The sequence below is a fragment of the Oncorhynchus masou genome, chromosome 20 (genome assembly GCF_036934945.1).
Source record: "Oncorhynchus masou masou isolate Uvic2021 chromosome 20, UVic_Omas_1.1, whole genome shotgun sequence".
Taxonomy (NCBI): Eukaryota; Metazoa; Chordata; class Actinopteri; order Salmoniformes; family Salmonidae; genus Oncorhynchus; species Oncorhynchus masou.
The window spans coordinates 7,616,322-7,641,549 of NC_088231.1; the positions used below are offsets into that span (position 1 = coordinate 7,616,322).

The 25,228-nt window shown below is 44.7% G+C and overlaps 2 protein-coding genes across 2 annotated transcripts in view; both read left to right on the forward strand.

Moving 5' to 3' along the window:
* Positions 1–11,246, forward strand: part of sorbs2a (sorbin and SH3 domain containing 2a) — a 105,035-nt gene extending 93,789 nt beyond the window's left edge. Inside the window, exons 22-26 of the mRNA XM_064926175.1 lie at positions 355–483; positions 622–822; positions 6,785–6,822; positions 7,290–7,396; positions 8,713–11,246. Of these exons, the coding sequence (XP_064782247.1) occupies positions 355–483; positions 622–822; positions 6,785–6,822; positions 7,290–7,396; positions 8,713–8,774 (537 nt within the window). The 3' untranslated portion in view covers positions 8,775–11,246. The remainder of the gene's footprint in view (positions 1–354; positions 484–621; positions 823–6,784; positions 6,823–7,289; positions 7,397–8,712) is intronic.
* A 2,087-nt stretch (positions 11,247–13,333) lies between these two features.
* LOC135506796 (PDZ and LIM domain protein 3-like) lies at positions 13,334–24,864 on the forward strand. Its single transcript, XM_064926176.1, has 7 exons — positions 13,334–13,538; positions 18,488–18,639; positions 19,306–19,390; positions 19,631–19,818; positions 21,800–21,927; positions 22,915–23,026; positions 24,465–24,864. The coding sequence occupies exons 1-7, from the start codon at positions 13,362–13,364 to the stop codon at positions 24,652–24,654; spliced, it is 1,032 nt and encodes a 343-aa protein (XP_064782248.1). The 5' UTR covers positions 13,334–13,361; the 3' UTR covers positions 24,655–24,864.
* Positions 24,865–25,228: the final 364 nt, after the last annotated feature.

Sequence of the window (25,228 nt, forward strand, 5' to 3'; positions counted from 1 at the left end):
GGAAAGGGGGATACCTAGTCAGTTGCGCAACTAAATGCTTTCAACCGAAATGTCTTCCGCATTTAATCCAACCCCTCTGAATCAGCGCCGGAGAGGAGTTGTTGGGGGTTAACGGCCTTGCTCGAGACAGATTTTTCCACCTTGCCGTCCCAGGGGATTTGAACCAGTGACCTTTCGGTTACTGGCCCAACACTCTTAACAGCTAGGCTACCTGCCGTGTGTGTGTGTGTCAGATGATAATGATTATGTTGTGTGAATGTCTAGGTGTGTGTGTTGTCAACCACCCAGCTTTGTGTGCAGTTTAATTGATTACTTCTTGGACCTATACTCTCCCCACTCTCTCCACATACACAGAAGATGCCGTTGCCAGACAAGCAGCAGCCGATTAGGCCTCCTCCACCAGCACACGTCAGAGAGATCGGGGAGGGGGTGGCCCGTTACAATTTCAACGCTGACACAAACGTGGAGCTGTCCCTCCGCAAGGTAAGGTGTGTGTGTGCACAAATTTGTGCGTGTGTGTTGGTGTGATTGTGCATGATTCAATGCGCATGTCTGTTCACTGATGTGTCTTCATTTCCGTGTGTGTGTGTGTGTCTGCCTGTCTGTGTATATAATCTGCAGGGTGAGAGGGTAATCTTGCTGAGACAGGTGGACCAGAACTGGTACGAGGGGAACATCCCAGACACCACCAAGCAGGGCATCTTCCCTGTGGCCTACATAGACATCGTCAAACGCTCGCCCTCCAAGAGCCCCGCCCCCTCCCACCACCCAGACCCACACGGCTACCCCAGCAGCAGGACACAGGGCTCCACGCCCACCAAGGTAGGGACAGAAGAAGAAGAATATTGTATTAGTCCACACACGGCTTAGTCCAGTCCAAACTGGAGTAAGCCAATAGTGACAGTCTGTTGTTGTTTATGTCAGTGAGCAGCAAGTTTCCCCGCTGTGTATAATGATGTCATTTCACTGAAACTACCTTTAAGTCTTAGGGTGAGTTGCACCAACATGGATTATCTGGGTTAAATCAAAGTTTATCTATTAATCTTGTTACACCACATTTTAAACCTAGTTTTTAAATGAATTCTACGTGAATGAAATCCTTCCTCTAATCTAAATGTAGTTTTCACTTTAAACCTAGATTAAAATGGCCCAGGTGTCTTCCTTATTTTTGACAGTGGTTTTGTCTGTCTTTTTATCCTCCACTACGTTACTAAATTCCTCCATCAGTTCCGACAAGAGGTTTTTTTTTTCATAAGAGGAGAAATGTGAACTTCTTTGACGTGCCATGATCAGGTGACTAGCGGACAAATAATAAAAGGCTAAATAACGTTAAGTAATGACAATATACATGATATTGTACGCTAGCTAGCTTGGTTCAAACTGGCTAGCTGCAGAAGCTAACAAATTAGTTTTCTGTCTAGTACTGGCAAATAAAGGATTTTATTTCAAATCAGCCAACCCGTGAGAACCTTTCAGTGATGGCGCTACAGTAGTTCTAACGTTACATTGTTTATTTTATCAAGGAACAGCAACTTTGTGGCCTCATTTGTGGCTCGCTACTTCGTTTTCAACTCATCAAATACCTTGTATATTGGTGTAACACGTCACTAATCATAGTTTAAAACCTTTTAATGATAGATTTACTGATCCAGATTTAAAATGAAGTGGTGCAACACATTCTCTGATTAATTATAAACCTAGATTTACTAAACCTAGTTTAGCTCTAATCCTAGGTGAATTTAAACCATGTTTGTGCAACCCACCCTTAATCAATCAACCCCTCCAAAAAATTATATATATATATATATATATATATATATATATATATATATATATATATATATATATATATATATATATAAATAAATAAAGCCCTTTTTACATCAGCAGTTGTCACAGTGCTTTAGAGATATCCAGCCTAAAAATCAAGCAAGTCTTGTCACTTGCACAGTTTCCTCTTTCTAGATGTGGTGTACAGCTTTTCCTAAGCACTGTAAATGCGTTAGGGATCCTACTACCTCCCCTTTAAGAAACCTACATGTGTACCATGCTGTCTCAAGTGGCTGTCGACATGCTATGGCTTAAAGAGGAAGTCCTGCCCACGCAGAGTGATAGCATTTCAATGCTAGTAGAGGTTTTGAGCGTGGAAGACTGTCTCTCCTTGTCCATAGACTGCTTTCACAGTAAGGAAACAAAATATGCCTTTAATTGAGAGGCTTCACACAACTGGACCCAGATGCATTTAGAACATTTGAGCCTGGTGAAGTAAGTTTGTGTGTGTTCGTGCGAGAGAATGAAATGAGATGGAGAGAGGGTACTGTTGGGTTTGGATGGCAGGGGAGAATGAGTGTGGATGGGTTTGTGCACATCTCCTCTTTCCCTCAGTCCCTCACACCTCTCCACTCCTGGTGTGTAAGTCTCTGCTTTTTTATCCCCCCCTCTCTCTTTCTCTCTCCCTCCGGAGCCATTCAACAGCACTCCCACCCCCCCTTCCCTCCATCACCACCATCCTCCTCGCTCCACGCCCCCCTCCCCCCACACCCCTCCTCCTCCCGTGAAGACCCTCTGTCTGCAGGCCGTCACCAGCGAGTGGCTCTCCCTCACCCTCAGCCCCCCCTCCTCCGATAACCCCATACCACCCACGCCGCCCCCCTTCCCCCCAATTTTCCTCCCTCTCCTGGAAGATCAAGAACGGAGGGCCACCCCTCCCGCACCACCCAAACGAGGGCTCACCCCTCCGCCACGAAATGCATCCAGTTGTCTCGCCTCCTCCCGCCCGGCTGTCAAGCAATGGCTGTTTGACTTAGACTCCCCCCCCTCAGCCCCTCCTTTCTCTCCACCCCCTCCTCCTGACTCCTCCTCTCCCTCCGCCTCCCCCGTGCCCGACTCCTTCCTGGGATACCTCGAAGAGAGGGGCCTAAGAGACAGTGAACAGAACAAACCACTGTCCCTAGCAGGCAGAGGGGGGTTCTTCTGCACTGAACCCGAGCCGGGGGACACGCCCGCAGATTTGTTGCTGTGGTACAGGCCAAGTGTTCAGCCAGTATCCTTAGAACTAGAAACGGAACCCCCCCCTCTTCAGCAGCAATTGGAAGATCCCTATGATCAGTTGTTGTCTATGATCCTGGATCAGCCCATGTGTGACGAAGATGGAGGGGAGGTTCTCAGGCCGGCCGTGGCACTGACCAACGAATCACAGAGCAGGGTTAGGCTAGAGTCTGAGTTTCATAGGCCTGTGACTACGCAGCCCCTGTCCATCACGCAGGACAGCCAATCAAAAAGGGTGACTAGGTGGACGGCAGGGTCTCAGAGGCCGATGACATTGTACATTGAGGAAGAGGAGGGTGCTATAGGAGGGGAAGAAGAGGAGAAGGAAGAAGAAAGGAACATTGATGTAGACTGTGGTACTGTAACTGTCCACAGAGAGGGGCTGAAAACAGAGGTAGCGCATGATGTGTGGACCAGGTTTCAGACTCAGTTGAAGCATACGACATGCTTGCTAACACCTAACCCGAGCCAATTCCAAACAGTTTTACAGAGTTTGATAATGAATTAAGATGTTTTTATTATAATGAAAAATACAGGATTAACCAGGGCTTTGGTACATTTGGATATATGGAGGCTTTTCAGTCATGAATTGAAATGGAATTGACCCTAAACCCCCGTAGTTTCACATCATGCCTTTTCTGTCTCGTTTTACTTGATTATGCTTCAATACTGAACCTACATTTTGGAATGTTGATTCAGCTCGAGGTTTGACGCTGGGTGTGATTGGTGTCACATTTTCCTTCCATTCCCAGGCTGATGTCTTTCCGTCCCGCTGTCACAGCACTTTGTGCAACCCGGCACAGTTGGAACCCATCACCCTCCTCCCTCCCCCCGTCTCTCCTCCCTCCTCACCATCCCCCGCTTTTTACTCTGCCTCACAACCAGCTGAAGCCCTGGCTATGCCTTCTTCCTCTCCACTGTCCCATCTTCCTACCCCTCCCCCAATTCCCCTCTCCTCCTCGCCACAGATTGTGCCACCCTGCTCTCCTCCCCCCACTTCCCTCATCTCTACCTCCTACCTCTCTTCTCCTTCACCCTCTTCTCCCCTTCTCACCTCTCCGCCTCTCACGACCTCACCCCTCCCTACCTCCCGCCCATCCTCTACTCCTCCTCCCCCCACCCCTCCCTCTTCCTCCCTTTTGGCCTCACGTCAAGCCCTGGTCTCCCCTCCTCCTCTCCAACCCTCTCCTCCAACCTCCCCCATCCCTGACACACAACAGGCGCGCCCATCCTCCCCTCCACCCTCTTCTCCTCCTCTCCATCTCTCCCCTCCACTCGTACCCTTTCCAGAACCTAGGTCTCCTAAGATCAAGGTAAAAGACACTGCAGGTGCTCTTATTGAGTTATACAAAATTATAAGAAAAGCTAACTAAAATTAACCCTGACGGACTGTGTGTGTGTGTGTGTGTGTGTGTTGTGCCCTAATTAATCTGTATTAATCACCTGTTGGACCAGTGAAGTGTGTTGTGCGGCTGTGTGATGACAATGAATTATATATATATATATATATATATATATATCCCATTTAGCAGACGCTTTTGTCCAAAGCGACTTACAAGTCGGCTGGGGCCACTACTTTTACATATGGGTGGTCCCAGCGGGAATCGAACCCACGACGCTTGGCGTTGCAAGCGCCATGCTCTACCGACTGAGCCACACAGGACCCTTAGCAGCATGTTGGACGCCTGGTTGCAGATGCCCATATGCTCAGTGTATGCCAGTGTTAATGAGAGAGCACCAGTGTGTGTACCCAGGCTAGCTTCTTTTAGATGTATTGTGTATAGCCTATAAGAGGTGTATAAATCACCTATACAGTATAAACTATGTACAGTTGATGTCGGACGTTTACATACACTTAGGTTGGAGTCATTAAAACTCGTTTTTCAACCACTCCATAAATTTCTTGTTAACAAACTATAGTTTTGGAAAGTCTGTTGTGCCATGCACAAAGTAGATGTCCTAAGTAATTTTTCCAACAATTGTTTACGGACAGATTATTTCACTTATAATTAGATTGACCGATTATGATTTTTCAATACCGATTTGGAGGACAAAAAAGCCGATACCAATTAATCGGCCAATTTCTTCTTTTTTTTTTACATGTATTTTTGTATTTGTATTTGTAATAATGACAAATTACAACAATACTGAATGAACACTTATTTTAACTTAATATAATACATCAATAAAATCATTTTAGCCTCAAATAAATAATGAAACATGTTCAATTTGGTTTAAATAATGCAATAACAAAGTGTTGGAGAAGAAAGTAAAAGTGCAATATGTGCCATGTAAAAAAGCTAACGTTTAAGTTCCTTGCTCAGCACATGAGAATATATGAAATATATATATATGGTGGCTCCTTTTAACATGAGTCTTCAATATTCCCAGGTAAGACGTTTTAGGTTGTAGTTATTATAGGACTATTTCTCTCTATACCATTTGTATTTCTTATACCTTTGGATGTTCTTATAGGCACTTTAGTATTTCCAGTGTAACAGTATAGCTTCCGTACCTCTCCTCACTCCTACCTGGGCTCGAACCAGGAACACAACGACAACAGCACCCTCGAAGCAGCGTTACCCATGAAGATACCATGTTCATCTGTACAAACAATTGTATGCAAGTATTAACACCATGGGACCCCGCAGCCGTCACACCGCTCAGGAAGGAGACACATTCAGTCTTCTAGAGATGAACGCACAAGGAGGCCTACAAACCTGACTCCGTTACACCAGCCCTGTCAGGAGTAATGGGCCAAAATTTACCCAACTTATTGTGGGAAGCTTGTGGAAGTCTACCTGAAATGTTTGACCCAAGTTAAACAATTTTAAAGGCAATGCTACCAAATACTAATTGAGTGTATGTAAACTTCTGACCCACTGGGAATGTGATGAAAGAAATAAAAGCTGAAATAAGTAATTCTCTCAACTATTATTCTGCCATTTCACATTCTTAAAATAAAGCGGTGATCCTAACTGACCTAAGACAGGGCTTTTTTACTATGATTAAATTTCAGGAATTGTGAATAACTGAGTTTAAATGTATTTGGCTAAGGTGTATTTAAACTTCCGACTTCAACTGTATGCCTTTGTATACATGGGAAGACAGCCCTTGCATACAGCATGAGTGCTCAGGAGTTTGCAACTGAAGTGTTTTTGTATCAAATTACAATGTATTCACTATATAATGCACTGACCTTTAACTTTGTAAAAATAATTGTGCATTATATAGGGAATAGGGTGTCCTTTGGGACAATACCAGTGATTCTCTGTGGTCAAAATGGCTGCTCTTGTTCTTTCTGAAAATGGAGGCTGACGGCCGTCTCTTGTTGTTGTGTCGCATTTCTGGTTCTCAGCCTCCCTTTAAGCACGACCTCCTCACGGTCGATGGTAAACCATCCCGTAGCCCCGTCACGACCCGAAAGGTCCCGTATGTCACCTTTTAGAGGTCAAAGGGTAGGGGCGTGACACTAGCAGCTGTGCATTGTGGGGAACGTAATCTTTGTTCTCTAATAATACCCTGTTACCCCTGGATTTCAGTGCATGATATTGTTTGACTACGTTGTAGTGCATTTTTTTCTTTGTAGGGGATTGAGCTTTGAGATTTGGTGTGTTTTTGTTAGTGGATTTGGGGGTTTATTGAATTCGGATAAGTGTGACTCTCAAAGCAGTGGATTTCTATCACCATATCAACTGTTTGTCAAACTACTTATCTCTCTCTCTCTCTCCCTCAGAAGTTTGTGCAGGATTTGCTCCATGGTGGAGGAGACCCGTAAGTAACAGTAGAATCTCAATCATCGTCATCATTGACACAACAATAATAATCTTATTATTGTAGCTATGTGGGTTATATTTCCATGGTTGTGGCCCCATCGGTTGTTCTAGTAATCAGCAATATCATCACAGATGTCCTACATTTACATGCATTTCATTTGGAGTCTGACATTCTGTCAGCATAACCTCCTAAATACTTTTACAGTCAGCATTATCATCAACATACATGTTCCTGTTATTTTCACTGTTATTCAGAGCAATTAGGGCTAAGTACCTTGCTCAAGGGCAACGCGGCAGATCTTTCACCTAATCCGCTCTGGGATTCGAACCAGCAACCTTTCGGTTACTGGCCCAATGCTCTTAGCCGCTAGGCTACCTGACTACATCAACATCCACCATTAATAATGATCTCATCACAAAGCCATAGCGGCGTGGGCCATGTTTCTCACACATCCCTGGTTCCAGGTTCCAGGCCCTGTACAACTATCTGCCCCGTAACGAGGATGAGCTGGAGCTGAAGGAGGGGGACGTCGTGGACGTCATGGAGAAGTGTGACGACGGCTGGTTTGTCGGTAAGAGAGGAGAATAAAGGCGTCAACCTTTCCTCACAGAATCGCTGTACTTGATTGTTGAAAAGCTAAGCTGTTGTTGAAAAGCCAAGCTGTTCTCTATCCAGTCATGACAAAAGATCGGAAATAGTTTCATGGTTAAGGAGGTTCGACAGGTGGGAGCGCTCTGGTAGGCTGTAGTAGAGGGTTCTCCAACCCTGTTCCTGGAGAGCTATCCTCCTGTAGGTTTTTGCTCCAACCCCAATTGTAACTAACCTGATTCCTCTCATCAACCAGCTGATTATTAGAATCCGGTGTGCTTGATTTGGGTTGGAGTGAAACCTACAAGATGGTAGGAACAGGGTTGGAGAGCCTTGCAGTTAGTAGATTTGCAGCAGTGGATACTGTAATGGCATTTATGTTCAACTTGTACCCCACTCTCACCAGTTGGTGGTGCTCGAGTTCCTTGTGCGATCTACTACCTTTAGTTCTACTGCCTGTGCCCTGAGTACAACACACTTCATCCCCATCCTGAAACAACCCCTAGCGGCTAGGGCCTAGCCTGTAAGCACTGAGGATGTACATCTAAAAGACTTTGATAAGGATAAGTATTGTGGTTATAGTCCCACCTTGCCCTCTGATAGGCAAGCTGGAATTTCTGCCACATTACTTAAATCTATTTAGTCCTCTCAGATTTACAAATGCCTAGGAGCTAGGAGAAGTGTTTAGGAGCTAGGGGAAGTGCCTAGGGGCTAGGAGTTGTTTCAGAACAGGGACTTCCTCTCCCACTCTGAAATGTCCATTTAATCCATTTTGACAACTCAGCTGGATACCAAACGGCAGTATTATCCACTAAAGACTGGTGGCACTGAGAATACATTTCCATCTCCTCTTCTAGGTCCTTGTATTTCCTTCCTTCCTAAACATTCAGCCATGTTGCAATGGGATGTTTAGCTGGACGAGATCATTAGTTTCCTGATCTGGATATTGAGTACATTGCAGTGTGGTAGGAATGCTGCCATCTAGACAGGCACAGCTGCTGAAAAACTAAACTTTGAATCGATTTTAAAGGTGCAGGGAATCAGTTGTGTTTTTTTTTGCAATATTTGAATACGGTATTTAATACAGCAATTATCTGGCTAGTTCTCTCTGCGTATAAGAACCACTGAATCACTTCTAGTGAGCTGTGTAAACGGACACATTCGATTGTTGATTATTATTATTAGCCTTCATTAAACCAGGTCTCTTTTACATTTACGACCTACAACGACGTTTCGTTGTGTCACCGTTGTCCACATACAGTGGAGAATGTCATCTCTGTTTTTTGTGTTTTTGCAAAGGGACTTCTCGACGGAGCAAGCAGTTTGGAACCTTCCCAGGAAACTACGTCAAGAAACTATAATGATGAATCCGGTCCACCCCCGCACCCTCCTTACTTGGACCCTTCCATCTCTAGCACAACCCATATTGGACACAACCAACCCGGAGTAAAATGGAGTTGCTCCCAGACACTGATTTGGGTCAGTTTTGCACTTTCCCCACCAATGGTTATGGTTAGAATTGGGGGAGGTGGAGCTGACCCTAGATCTGTACCTAGGGGAAGCCTCACCCCGGAACAACACGCCCCCACTGTCGGGACATCCAAGAAGCCTTTCCCAAGCGTGTGTGACGTCACAGCAAGTATTTTGTTTTAGCTCTAACTAGCCAACTCTACAGGAGACTATTCCACTAACGAAACGGTTATTTTCTAAACGATGGAGTAGAGGTAGAAGAAGATCCATACTTTTGTATTCCTGTCACCTCAGATACCGAAGGAAGGAAGGGAAGCCAAACAAGATGGCCACCTTTTTAGTGTTGACATCTGCTTTCATTTGATTCATTAGATCTATTTTTGACCCAGTAATGTAATTACTTGCATTGATAAGTTGATTGTGTAACATTCAGAGAGGTCAAATGTGGTAAAGAGAGAGTTAAAGATGCCGAGTAAACTGCCACTCAGGATTTGCCTTGACATCATCACGTCAGCCATGTTTCTTTTCCCTTTTTCCTCAGTGTTAAATGAGTACAGAGACCCCCCCCCCCCCCTAAGCGTATTATCTGTAATAGGAGGGCATGGTATTTTCAGAGCAGTACTGTCATAGGACATTGCAACACATTTTCAATGTTTAGTCATTTGGCAAATGCTCTTATCCACACCGACTTTCAATAAGCAACGCGAAACAACCACAGCGTTATTAGTACAAAAATCTTCATCCGATGTTACATGTTCATACCCCAACACAGGAACACTCACCTATTTCCCCAGTGAAAATGATGATGATGCTGTGTAATCCATGATACCCAAAAGTGTTGCTGGATACCACGGGAAAGGGTATGACATGTTTGGAGGTAAATGCATTGATATTGAATGCATATATGTATATCCAGAGCCTTTTATTCGCACCGGAAGGTTCTGGATATCTGCCCGCTATGGGTCGACAGTCAATTCCAGTTTTTCATTTTAGTGTTTGCAAACTCCTATATGGATGAGTTCCTTCAAATGTGGAAGTGGCAATCGTTGATATTTCCTTTTCAACCCTTCTGCTTGAACAAGTACAGTACATTTTGTACTTTTGATGGAAGTAATATTTATAGATCTGGGATTTTATTGATTTGGTTGACTTGGCGTTTTATCTTTTCTCTCTCATGTAAAAATGTCTGAGTTACACTACGGATTTTACAAGTGAAAGGTAGATTGGATTGTCGATAGGGCTTTGGGAGTTTGATACATATGCAAAAGCAACTAGTTTTCCCCACTTTTTTCTGTATGTATAGATGTTTATAATGGGGGAAAAGTATTGAATATTGATGAAACGTCATTTAGACGTCTCCGTCCATAGATATAACTCATGGAATGGATGGAGCAGCATCAGTTTCTCAGCTTACTTTGTGTACTTTCTTGTAGTTGAAGTGGCCTAAAGTTGACGTGTACTTTTGGCTAATTTCAACCACAGCAAATCCCCTTGTCATGTTTAAGATAACGAGACAATAGGCCAATTTTTGTTCCCAGTCAAGTCTTGACATTTGTCAATATACAACAAACGTTCAGGTCTCAACAATAAAACAACCCTCCTTTTTTTGAAATGGTGTTTATTTTATTCGATGACGAGGTTTTCTTTTTACGATTGCTGTTGAATACTGTTGAATTAGGAGTGTTGCCACATTCGTTGCCTTTTGTCCAAATGGGATGTTTTACTTCACTCTAATATAATCAGATAAGCGGTGTAAATGAATTTGATTGAATTATACAGTTAAGTTCCCGTTTTTTTTCTCTCTATAGGTAATTCTGACGGCGACCTTTTTTACTGTCCGGGATGAATGAAACGATTAGAGAGAGTGTCACTGCAATAGCTTATAACAATGTATTTGAATAACATTGGTTAGGCATACTTTTTGTGTTCCATGAATATGATTTATGACATTTTGTTTTTGCCTTTTTCGTGTGTAAATGAGTATGTATTCATATAGGAAGGACACTGCCCACAGAACAATCGTTTAAGCACCTTAATATGTAATTACTTTATTTTTTGGTTTCTGTCTTTGGTTGGTTTTGTTCTAGTTTATTTTTCTCCCCGTCCCCTTTTCATTCACTCTTCCCTGGGTCGTGTTCATTTAGGCACCAAAAGAAAACGGACTCCCTGGACATGTCCAATAAGAAATGCACATTTTCATGTTCTGTTGCAAACGTTTCCCGTTGCTATCCCCAATGAACACGACCCTGGCATGTGAGAGCACTGCGTGTCTGTTGGCGTTTTTTTTGTACGTCTTTTGTATGGCGCTGTAAAATCGACGACACCGATCCACTGCTTTATAAACTCTTATTTTTCTCACCCACCGTCAGTTTGAGTTGCCTTTCTTTCTGCTTGTCATTTTTCACACCACCTCTTCCTTCATCCACTTCATTTGCCTCAAACAGCCATACCGCCATTATCCCTATGGTGCAAAAATAAATAACATTTATGCAAAAACAGAACACTTTTGTAGTGGGTTACACTACTTTAAGGTTCTCTTTTATGAAGGGTACCTTAATGTAAAGTGGTACCTTGTAGTGTTAACAGGGATAACCGCTCTGGAGAACAAAAATTGAGCATAAGGGAATGTACTTTACCCACAACTTAAGGACTGTAACGTTTCAAATATTTATAGTCTGCCTTTGCTACCACTTTCGGGGACTTTAAAGGATTTGGACTGAAGACATGGAGGATCCCCGGCTCCCATTGGAGTTGTTTATATTGAATCTGAAAGGGGGCCTAGAAGTGCAGATTCTTAGCTTTGTCCAAATGTAAACTCAAGTGGATGCATTGCAATGACATTCTTATTACAAGTCTTTCTGCTTTAATTTACGATTTTTGGGGACTGTATTGGTAATAAATTCTGCCTGATCATTTCAATATTTCTCTCTCTTTGGAAAGTCTGAAAGCAGGCGAACTTCTTTTCTCACTGGTGTGACAACATGGTTATTACGGTAGTTAGAACTAGTGTTGTCCACGTAGGAATTACTGTACATTTGATACTGTATGTAATTAAACATAAGTTGCCCCGGGATACTTCAACTGGTGGCGATCAGAATAAAGACAAAGGGGAGCCCTTTGTTGCTGGGTAAATCTGATAGATTTATTGATTGGACAAACAAACAAAAAGCTTATGTTTCGGCATAAATCGTCTCCATCAGAGCCTTCTGTTTAAACTGAGCTGTAGCGTTTGGGTATACGTCTTTTCTATTGGTAAACTGAAAGGTTAAAGTTCACTCTGCCCAATATGTATTGGACTGTATTGTTGGATCAAGACGATTTGAATTGTTCTATGTGAAGTAGATACGTATTTGGAGACGTGTGTGTGTGTTTGTGCGTACGCTCCTTCTATATACACACACCATCCCAGACATCCTTTATTTGTGTAGGAGTCAGCTCCTCCCTAAACCTGTCCCCATGGCAACTGTACAAACAAACCCTGGACTGATCGGTCTTGAAGGAGGTATATGTTAGCCGTTTCAGGAGATCGACACTGAGGGGAGAACAAACGACTTTTAATGTCAACATAATTGGCCATCCATTGTTTTCGTTGGCTTTCTTCATCCCCGTAGACATTATGGAAACAGACTTAATGCACAGAGGGCTGACAACTTGAATAGATTAGGCTGTCTTGCTTACTGTGCGTTAACGTTGTTATGCACATATACACATAAGAATTGCTTGTGTTTTTGACGGATGAGTTAGTTGCATTAGATGTTTTTGTAACGGTTTCAGCTAGGCGTGAGCGAGAGAAAGAAAAATAGAGAAAGCGAAACGTTCAGAACAGAGTGGAGATTGGTTCGTGTCCAGATCAGAAAAAGAACGAGAGATCTCAAATTAAATGAAGAGAGCGAAGTGCCGCTCCAGATCAATAGGGCCTGGAATGCTGCTGCGCCTGGGGGACCTCCAGGGCCTGAGCAAGGAGCTGCGCCGGCAGACCAAATAAGGGCAGGAGCAGCCGGAGAGCCAGAGTGTGTGTGGGGGGGGGGTTCGGGCTCCAAGGCAACCCAGGGACAAGGAGAGACAAGTGGGCCGCCTGCTCACAGACACTGGCCTATCGCCGCTCTTCCCCTGGATGCTCATAGGCATACAGGTGGAGCAAGAGCGCGAGACACTGCTGGAGAAGAATGACGCTACATGAGTTTGATGAGTGTAACGAGTATCATGTTCAGACACAGCGAAAGGGCTACTATGTCCGAGAAGGAGGTGGAAAGAGAGGGAGAGAGAGAGTGTGTGAGAGAGAGCGAGTCCAAACAGAAGTAAAGGAAAACAGGAGAAAGAGTCGCCAGCCAAAAGAGAAAAAGAACAGAGAGCGAGGGAGAGCTGCTTCTGGTCCTGAGTCGGGCCAATGACTTCACTCAGGGGGTGGGGTTTCCCCCCCCACCACCCCTCTGCTAGTATAAAAGGGTCCATGACTAAGTTGTCCCACTGCTCTGTTTATGAGAACCCTGCTGTGTTTGGGACACACACACACACACACCAGTGTACTTCCAGCTACAGGGACGAGGGACAGAGAGGGGGACATGCCACTGGACGTTGTTCTGAACGGCCCGGCCCCGTGGGGGTTCCGACTGACCGGGGGCAAGGACTTCAACCAGCCCCTCACCATCTCCAGGGTAAGAGCATGTGTACCTGGTACTTTCAGACTGACAATGGGTGGGTGATTGTGTGTTTACAGTATGTGTTGTATGTGTGATGTGTGCTCGAGCATCTTTGAGCGGGCCTGGTGCTAGGTGTTTGTGTGGGTGAGGAGGCAGTCGTAGGAAGGTGTGTGTGTGTGTTCTACAGTGAACGCACACAGTCAGATATACAGTACTCAAGCGTTCCACCATTGTGTTCTGTGTGTCGAGGGTTATGTTGATCCGCTCTGTCTTAGCCTATGGTGTGTGTGTGTGTGTGTGTCTCTCCCCCCCTCGCCCCTTTCTCTCAATGCCAGCATTCTTGGCTCACCTTCCCTTTACCCTCTTGTCTCAGTTAAGTAGCTGCGCTAGGATGAGAAACAGCATGGAAGAGCTCAGTGTATTAAACCTGACTGACTATGCAGTAATATTGCCAAAAATGTTGCATCCCAAATGAAAACATATTCCCTATATAGTGACTAGAGCCCATAGGAATCTGGTAAAAAAATAAAAAATTGTGCACTATAAAGGGAATAGGAAGCAATTTGGACACGGTCGTTCCCTAACATAGAACAGCCCAGATACTTACAGGGAAAGATCATTGGATTGTGAATGTGTGTTTTGGGATGTGTGTGTTAAAGCGTGATACAGCAGGGGTCTTTCCATGGGGTGGAAGGCTGGGGGAGCATCCTCTCTCTGACACACACACACACACGCGCACGCACGTACGTACACACACACACACACACACGCACACGCGTTCCAGTAAATATCTGCAGCTTAGTTTGAAATAGCTGTTTGCATCATCTACTGACACACACACACACACACACACACACACACACACAGCAGCTGAATGAACGCAGACGGCTGGGAATGGATTATGAGCTGATGATCAAAGAGCAGTCTCCTGGCTAGGCATCTAGGTTGAGTTATTCAGAGGACGCCCTCAGTTTAGCTCAAGTCAAGGCATTAAACAGTGTGCGTGTGGTCAGCAGCGTCGTCACGTGTTTGTGTTCGCATTGTCTTTGTTTGTATGCGTGTCTGTCTGTCTCTGTGCGTGCGTATATGTTGGAGTTTTTAACGTTGGCACGGTGCGTGTGTTTGTGTGTGCACGTGCGCGTGTGTAACCATAGGAGTATCAGTCATCCCTGGCGTGTGTCTAAGTTTAGGACTGACACCAGGGACGGAGGCTAAAGGTTACTGGGGAGGTCTGTGAATCACCGACCCTTGGGGGCCACTACACACCTGTTGTGTGAGCAGAGAACCACAAGCTGAAGGAGAGGAGGGAGGGAGGGAGGGAGGGAGGCGAGAGGGAGGGCCAAACACTGGGGTCTCTGCCATGATGTCAGACAAGGGTTTATTATCAAACAACGTTTCAAAGGCACTGCAGGTAGATGATGCCCCTAACTACAGATCTAGGGTCAGATTACCCGACCATCAGGGGGATGAAGTACAGTCTGAGTCAGTTTCAGTCACTTTTCCACCCTCCCGCTGATTGATTTCAATCTCCTCACGTACCCTTGACCCTGTCCGTGTGTCACGTGTCCCTTCACAATCCACCCACTCAACACGCTCACATCACTTTATTCCCAACCTCTCACAGAGCAGCCGTTGATCAAAGCTTTTTCATTAAACCTCTCTACGTGGTTTTATCCGCTCTCGTTCGAAGGGCTGCTCACTTGTACTGAGATTTAGCCACTGCCACATTTCCGCTCCCTCGCAGAGCTTGAACCCCGACCTTCGACCTTGTCTCAACCTCGTCTTCCCGGGCCATTTGGGTCAAAAACATCCCCTTCTTCAAAACAACTATCTCCAGGACGGACGACAAGTGGCCTTTTAAATTAGACAAACACAGACGAGTGGTGTTTAAATTAGCTGCGGCCGTGCATTTTTGGCTGGGACCGGAAGCTGAGTAGGGAAGAAACTAGGGGCTAGTGTTCAGTAGTGTGTGTACAGCATAGCAAAATTGAAATTAGTTATGGTAGTAGCTCCCTGTTTCAAATCGTTGCTTTCTCCCTCCTGAACACAACCCAAGTGTCCATCTGTCACGTAGAGTAGGCCAGAAGGCTAAACTGGATAACCTAACCTCTATCAAAATAAAAAGATGGCGGAACCACAAAAGTTCTTCTGTGCAAAGGTGTTTATTTACAAGTGATTCCGGAACAAAAAACAACAGTACTGCCATCAACGTCTACCTTATGGGACAGCTTAAAAACAATGCTGCCCCATCCACAGCTCAATCCAAACTGCCTCTCCATGACTGAAAGAGAGGCTCCTTTTGTAGGGCTAGCCCCTCCCCTCAGAACAATTAACCCTAATTAATTAATCAATTAACAATACAAACCTACATTTTCCATGAACTAAACATACTAAAGGATATACATTGCAACACGGTTTTAAACAATATCACAACATAACATTTACAACATTACTACTGACAATATCTTTCAATATGCCCATATGCATTAATGAGCCATTTGGGACAGGCACTATAAAGCCAACACAATTCCCTTAGCTCGGGTCCTTTTCCAGCATACCCGGAAGCTACAGAGATGGAGAGAGAGGAACAGAACAAACAAACAATGCGCTCATCCACAACATTGATAAGTATAATAATTATTGTATCTCTCAAATATGAACATTGACAAGTGTGAAATGCATGCACCAAGACAGAAGTTAATTTGTGTGTCGACCCACATTGTTAACTTATCTTATAATGGCGCAGGGAGGAGTGATGAATATGTGTGTGCGCGTTAAAGAACCAAATGCTGCCCGCGGCCAGTGACGGACTTCTACGTCACACCATCCATGCAGGAAACTTCGGGCCCTAACCCTTCAATGTTTGCAGATCTGAAGAGGGGGTAGGTTCCAGTGTAGTGGAGGAGCTTCCGCCATATAAGGGTTAGGGAGCGATTTGTGACTGACTGTTGGAATGGATTGGAGAGTAGTAAAAAGGATGCACATCATCGGGAGATGCAGATGGTTGATTTGGAAAAAGCCAAAGTTTCAAAAGTTCATCCTGGGTTATTTATAGGCCTATGAGTTAAGAGTGAGAGAGCGCACGAGAGCACGAGCTCAAATACCAGCGAGGGCAAGGAACTTTCTCATATATATATATATATATATGAGAGAGAGAGAGAGAGAGATATTTCGACCGTGTACAGGCTCCTAAAACAAACTTTTATCGCTTTTCATTTGTATGAACATATAGTTGTGGGTTGTTGTGCACAAAATGCAGCAACCCTATCAACAAAATTGGGTCATCAAAACATTGCCATATGGTCATTTCATGAACAACCTTCTCCCAATCTATATGCAACGACGTGTTAGGAGGAAATAGAATCATGCAAATCTATGCTTTTATTTGAGGTCCTATCGACCAAAAGTGGTCTACCTCACTAGAAGTGGGCCTACAGTTAACCTAACATAACAATTAGGCCCAAAGAGATTTGTTCAACTACAGTCAGTCACATAGATGACGAGGTGGCACTGATATACAGCAGACCAACCTAACTACAGACAGATGACGAGGTGGCACTGATATACAGCAGATCAACCTAACTACAGACAGATGACGAGGTGGCACTGATATACAGCAGACCAGCCTAACTACAGACAGATGACGAGGTGGCACTGACATACAGCAGACCAACCTAACTACAGACATATGATGTGGCACTGACATACAGCGGACCAACCGAACTACAGACATATGATGTGGCACTGACATACAGCGGACCAACCTAACTACAGACATATGATGTGGCACTGACATACAGCGGACCAACCTAACTACAGACATATGATGTGGCACTGATATACAGCAGACCAACCTAACTACAGACGGATGACGAGGTGGCACTGATATACAGCAGACCAACCTAACTACAGACATATGATGTGGCACTGACATACAGCGGACCAACCTAACTACAGACATATGATGTGGCACTGACATACAGCGGACCAACCTAACTACAGACATATGATGTGGCACTGATATACAGCAGACCAACCTAACTACAGACGGATGACGAGGTGGCACTGATATACAGCAGGCCAACCAAACTTGTGTTCATTCATTATGTATACATAGGACAGAACATGCCTTTTGAAGTGCCATTTGATTATGATGAAGAAAGAGTGCAAGATGAGGGAGAAGAAGGGAGTGTTAGAGAGAATAAGAGAGGTGGCGTGTGAGACAGAAATAGGGAGACAAATGAGGGAGGGAGGGGACAAGGGAGGAAGGGACTGAGATGGGATGGCATGCTTGTGTGGTGAGGTAAGAAGGATATCCCCATGTTGTTTGTGTGACTACGGAACCAGACAAATATGGCACACATTTCTGCCTGGCTATTAGTAGATTATTAACAGCAGCATGCACCTGCTCCTTACTGATCTCTCCCTCTCTCTCTCTCTCTCCCTCTCCTCTCTCTGTCTCCCACTCTCTCTCCCTCTCCTCTCTCTGTCTCCCTCTCTCTCTCTCGCTCTCCTCTCTCTGTCTCCCTCTCTCTCTCCATCTCTCTCTCCCTCTCCTCTCTCTGTCTCCTCTCTCTCTCTCCTCTCTCTGTCTCCATCTCTCTCTCTGTCTGAATGATCGGGTTTTATAAGTCATACCGAGTTACATACAGGAGAGCATCGTAAAAACATACCTTGGCAGCAGCCAGGGTTCTCACTTCAAGCTTTCTCTCTCTCTTTCTTTCCTTTTTTCCTTCTTTCTTTCTTTCTTTCTTTCCATCTCCTCCCTCTCCCTCTCCCTCATTCTCTCAGTTCAGTAGGAAAAGTGAAGACATTGGCTTACTTCACAAAAGTAAACGAAGACAACACTAATAACAGCAACCGTTATTATAACAACTGTTATATTATAAATATTTGTGATAATGGAATTGATAATGATCAATCTTATGTGTCACCACTCTCGTTCTCTCTCTCTCTCTGGGCAGATCACTCCGGGCAGTAAGGCGGCTGTGGCCAACCTGTGTCCTGGTGACGTCATCCTGGCCATCGAGGGCGTCCCGGCGGAGGACATGATGCACTGTGAGGCCCAGAACAAGATCAAAGACGCCATCTACCAGCTCATCCTCACCGTCCAGAGGTCACACTACTCACATGCACACACAGGAATGCACACACGGATATTAGTCATCTCACATAAACACATACACACACATACATACACGTACGCCGATACACACACGCCTCTCACATAAAAGCACACCCCATCAATTGAGACAGGTGTACAAACATCACTGACACAAGTGACTACCAATGAAGTGAACAAACTGTCACTGGTTGGGTGTATCCTATGACACACATAGCTAGTCAAACACATATTCATGTTGGACTAACTACAGAACTTACTTGATGAATCCCAAGATATCTTTTAACACTCACGTAGAACGTTCCGTCTTATGTAGAATGTTCCAGAGCTGGCAAAAGACGAGCTCTCGCATTCCTGTTCTTTGATTTCATACCCAACAATGCCAAGAAAGGAGCTACACACACCCACTCTCTAATACAGACACACTTGTACACGCCCACAAACATACTCACACAAATACTCTCACACACACACACACTTTTATACTGTTCACACACCAAAGGAAGTCTATAAAGTTGGGTTTGATATGAGTGCTCAGCCCACCGTGGCCCAGCCGCCATATAAACTGGTGTTTTGACTGTGGTCAGAATCCTTTCACCTGCGGCCCGAGGGAGTTGACAGTGAGCTCTTGTTTGATTGTGACCCGATTCTTGTTCCCAGACCAGAAACCAGGCTATGGTCGCCTCAAGTCACGGAAGACGGGAAAGCCAACCCGTTCAAAATCAACTTGGAGGCTGAGCAGCAGGTGAGAGAGAGAAAGACTGTGTGTGCGCGTGAGTATATATGTGTGTGTGTACCTGCATCGCTTGTATGTGTGTATTTGTTTGTTTTAGTTGTCTAGATATATTTGTGTCTACGCCTGTTGGTGTTTGTGTGTGTAATTACACATTTCCAACTAGAAAACAAAGTCAGAGAACATCACATAAGGCCTCCTTGTCTTTTTCTCTCTCTTTCTCTCGCTCTCGCTCTCTCGCTCTCTGTTCAGGAGTTCAAACCCATTGGTACGGGTCACAATCGCAAGGCCCAGCCCTTTATAGCTGCAGCTAACATCGACGACCATCGTCAGGTGGTGAGCACAGCCTACAACACCCCCATAGGCCTCTACTCCTCAGGCAACATCCAGGACGCCATGCACGGACAGATGAGGGGCCTGGTCCAGGACAAGCCAGAGGGGTGAGTTGGATGGCTGGGTTGGTGAGATGGTCGGTGGGTTGATGGGTGGTTGGGTGTCTGCCTGCCTGCTTACTTGCTTTCAATCTGTCGTCATGGTGATATCAGTAAGCTACATAAGCTTCGGCTGTCGTCTTCTATGAAAGCCTCTGTTCGTTTGTTTCTGCCAGAGTTTGGTTACTGTAGCTAGCGCTATTGCGAAACACATACAGTGCATTCGGAAAGTATTCAGACCCCTTGACTTTAATCAGCACAACAGTTTTCAGCTGTGCTAACATAATTGCGAAAGGGTTTTCTAATGATCAATTAGCCTTTAAAATGATAAACTGGGATTAGCTAACACAACGTGCCATTGGAACACACAAGTGATGGTTGCTGATAATGGGCCTCTGTACGCCTATGTAGATATTCCATTAAGAATCAGCCATTTCCAGCTATAATAGTCATTTACAACATTAACCATGTCTACACTGTATTTCTGATCAATTTGATGTTATTTCAATGGACTCAAAATGTTGCTTTTCTTTCAAAAACAAGGACATTTCGAAGTGACCCCAAACTTTTGAACAATAGTGTATGTATAAAAAAAAAACATCTGGCCAACTTGACACAACTGTGGGAAGCATTGGTGTCAACATGGGCCAGCATCCCTGCGGAACACTTTGAACACCTTGTAAAGTCCATACCCGATGAATTGAGGCTATTCTGAGGGCAAAAGGGAGTTAAACTGAATATTAGGAAGGTGCTCCTAATGTTTTGTACACTCAGTGTGTATATACACTTAAAAACTGGGTGGTATGAGCCCTGAATGCTGATTGGCTGACAGGCGCGGTCAGACCGTATACCACGTGTATGCCGAAACATTTATTTGTACTTCTCTAATTACACTCCCCCCCCCCCCCCACAGTTTCTAGTAACAATAAGGCACCTCGGGGGTTTGCCTTGCGTCATTCATAAGAACAGCCCTGGCTGTGGTATATTGGCCATATACCACAGCTCCCTGGGATGCCTTATTGCTTGAATATAGCATATTCAATCCATGTTTAGTATCATAGGCCTGTTGATCTGTTTCAGAAAACTCTAATTAGTGAATTGGTGTTCTGGCTATGGGCGGTGACTATAAAAAGAGTTGTGTATACGAAAGGCATCTGCACACTCACTCATCATCACCTCTAACCTCCTCTCTCCATTCTCCTCCCGTTCATTCTTCCGCTCTGTTTTTCCCTCTCTTCACTTCCTTTTACGGATGTCTGCTGGTGCCTGTGTTATGTGTGTCTCTGTCAGACCTGGGTTCAAATACTATTTGAAATATTTTAAATACTTTGAGTGCTTGCTCTGGCCTGCCTGGAGTACCACATGGGTGGGGTTTGCCATTTTGGGGACTATTTTATTGGTCCATAAAGCCAGGCAAGCTCAATAAAGCACTGATAATGTATTTGGAAATTATTTCAAGTAGTATTTGACCCCAGGTCTGGTCTTTGTAATGTCTGACCAGCCTCCTTTTGCCTGATGTGGCCTACGATAGCCAAAAGCCTCAGGGCCCTGTAGTGAGAGTGCCCCAGCTGGTAGGCATCATTTCCCTCCGTGACTTACAGCCCGTCCCTAAACCTGGAGCTGGGGGGGGTCCGGACCCCCAGGCCTCAATTACGACTCTGATGTTAAATCTGACATGGAGGATAGTGTTGTTATGACTACACTGGTGTCTGCTGGGCTCGATGAACAGTGCTTTCCATGGTAGCCGCAGATCTCGGATGGAATAGGTGCAGTCGATGTCAATTAATGCCAGCCCCCTTGCACCTCTCTGATTCAGAGGGGTTGGGTTAAAAGTGGAAGACACATTTCAGTTCAATGCATTCCGTTGTACAACTGACCTTTTTTTTATCTCCACAAAATGTGGGATATTTGTGTGTGTGCCGCATCTGTTATTAATGCTCACCTCTGTGTCTGTATTTGTGTGTGTGTGTGTGTGTTTCCATCTCTGCAGTAGCAAGACGCTGACCTCCATCGAGGAGTCTGATGTGTACCGCATGCTCCTGAAAGACCAGGAGGAGCCCCAGGAGCCCCGGCAATCCGGTTCCTTCAAGGCCCTGCAGGACTTCGTCGACAGCGACGGTCAGTTCGCCACTAAGTATCTTCTCTTTCATTATGGTATGGGTGGGTAATGATATCATCATTCAGTGTGGATTCCAGGCTGTAATGCTGCAGTCCCGCACTCAAGAAGAGCTTCACAGTTGCATAAAACAATGTATTATTTCTTAATGAGACATATCAAGGACTAACCTGTTGGTGTTGAAGCCGTCGTCAGTGTGGGCTAGCTTTCTCCCACTCACACACTTCAGGACCTATAGTTGAATTAAAACCTCTAGCTATCAACATGGCATACATTTTGACCCCATGAAAAAACTATTGGAAAGAGCCACAATCAAATGGAAGATATGATTTGAAATCAGTATTTTGTTGTCCATTCATTTTATAATGCAAAGCAGAAGGAGCTCAGAAAGAATGCACGTTGTTCTGATCTTGGAAAGTGGGTATACAAGGAGTAAACTCTATATACAAATGAATTAGTAGGGAACAGATTACATGTCTAGGCTTTGGTTCAGCAGGCTAACATGGTCAGCTTGAGTGGTACTGATGACCCAGGCTTGATATCTTTACTTGTGTTGCTTATTGTAAAGGGTCTTTGGGTTTTAGAAAAGTGCTATATAAGGCCTATGAACATAAATATAAACGCAAGGTGTAAGGTGTTGTTCCCATGTTTCATGAGCTGAAATAAAAGATCCCAGACACTTTTCATACGCACAAAAAACGTATTTCTCACAAATTCTGTGTTAAGGTGTCATCATCAATATACTGTGCTATGGTGTCATCATATCTGTGACATCATATATGTCTCTAATGCTCTGCTCCCTTTTGTATTTCAATATTAAAATAATTTAATATACTCCATGTACAGTATGCTCCTAATTTGTATAATTTGTTTGTGACTTGTATTCTTTGTCACAAGTGGTAACCTATTCCCTATGTATTGACCTGCTCGAAGTAGTCCACTATATAGGGAATAGGGTACCAATAGTGTGTGTCCCATGTGTTGTCCAGGCACTCGCCCCATGGTGACGAGGACAGTGAGAGCGCCCATGACTAAGCCACCGCCTCCCACAGGAAACCTGCAGAAACTGCCCATGTGTGACAAGTGTGGAAACGGCATTGTGTGAGTACTTCGCGAGACAAAGCTGCTCTGAGAATGTCATATAAAAAGTTGGTATTGAGTTGCACCCATTTCTTTCAGTACTTAAAAGAAGAGCTCCAGCCTGAAAATCCAGAACCTGTTTTGAGAGAACATTCCACTCCTTTTATTCTGTGTCATTGCCAAGGACAGGAGTCTGCTGGGGGAGAATGGCTCGTAATAACGGTCGGAACGTCTTTGATACCATTCCACCAAATCCGCTCCGGCCGTTACCACGAGCCAGTCCTCTCCAATTAAGGTGCCATCAACCTCCTGTGTTGCCTAACAGTATCTTTCTTTCAACAGAGAGTTTGCTGAGTTGGGTTTATTCATCCGTGTTTGGTCAGACAAAGAGTGGCAAGGAGTATAATGATAGCAGAAACAAACTGCTACTCAGGCCAGAAGAGTTACATGTAAAAAGTTCTGCCCGAAACTAGTCGCCTCTTGAAGGTCCATTGCAGGCTGTTTTTTAGCTCGTTATCAAAACATTTCTGGGCAACAATTAAGTACCTTACTGTGATTTGTTATCAATTGAAATAGTCATAATAAACTATTAGTGAAGAATTTCTCAAGCAATCATTTTGTTAGGACTGTCTGGGAGTGGTCTGATTGGGGAGGGGGAAACTGAAAACTAGCTGTTATTGGCAGAGAGGTTTGGGAAAAACCCGGCCAAAACTCCATCCCACTGAAACAGGCAGAAAATGTCAGGCAAGTCTTTTTTTAAACAGCTCTTACATTGAAAGGGCATTATCATAATGTTCACAATTTGACAGTATTGTTACAATCTCTTAGTGTAGAAATGTATGTAAAACACAGAAAAATCACATATTTTAACTGCACTGGGCCTTTAAAGGGGAAGTTGGAATTTGAGGTTGTACTTTTGAATATTTCTAACATGTTTCTACCAGATCTTTAGACTAAAGACTGGCATATGAGAAATATGTATGAGAAAACAACATGTTATCAGATGAGAAGCAACATAGCAGACAACAATATACACTGAGAACACCTGCTCTTTCCATGACAGACTGACCAGGTGAATCTAGGTGAAAGCTATAATCCCTCATTGATGTCACTTGTTAAATTCACTTCAATCGGTGTAGATGAAGGGGAGGAGACAGATTTAAAGAAAGATTTTTAAGCCTTGAAACAATTGAGACATGAATTCTGAATGCTTGCCATTCAGCGGGTGAATGGGCAAGACAACAGATTTAGGTGCCTTTGAACGGGGTATGGTAGTAGGTGCCAGGCGCACCGGTTTGAGTGTGTCAAGAACTGCAACGCTGCTGGGATTTTCACTCTCAACAGTTTCCCGTGTGTATCAAGGATGTATCAAGGATGGTCAAACACCCAAAGAACATCCAGCAAACTTCAGTGGTAACTTCAGCCTGCTCCTGTTGTTAACTCTGTTGTTCTCCTATAGGGGCACAGTGGTGAAAGCGAGGGACAAGTTCCGTCACCCTGGCTGCTTCGTGTGCACCGACTGTGACGTCAACCTTAAACAGAAGGGCTACTTCTTCGTGGAGGGCCAACTGTACTGCGAGACCCACGCTCGTGCCCGGACGAGACCCCCGGAGGGCCATGACCTTGTCACCACTTTCCCCTCAGCATAGGACCCTTCTCACACACACACACACGCACGCACCAGCCTAAAAACTCTGCCAGTGAGGCACCTTAGATTGTAACTGTTTGTGTCTGTGTTCTCCTGTGTTCTCAATTGTCTGTATGCTCTGTTTTGCACAAATCCTGAGAGTGCATTTGTTTGTGAATACACTTACATGTATACTACTCTCTTCCTTCAAATAAAGGGGGTTTTGACTCCATGTTGTGGAAATCCCTCATGTTCTTTCTCTTCATCCCTTTCCCAAGCTGGCTGGCTGGCTGGCTGGCTGACACACTAGATGAAGTGCTGGCACGTCACAGTGGCACAGAGGGCACTGAAAGCCCCTCAAGGGGGGGGGGGGAGCTGTGAATGTGTCACCTTCCCCGGGTCAGTTGCGCTTCCTCACGGGGTGTCACGGTGGGCATAAAGGGTACTGTCTGTTTACGATCTGGGATTTGGCGTCCGGCCAGACGGTGAGCCTCAGTGAATGTGTTGTAAGGTCAGCAAGTGTTTGGGAGACAGCTGAAAGGGATGAACGCGAGGACGGACAACTGTGATTAGACCAAAACGAATGAGATAAAAAT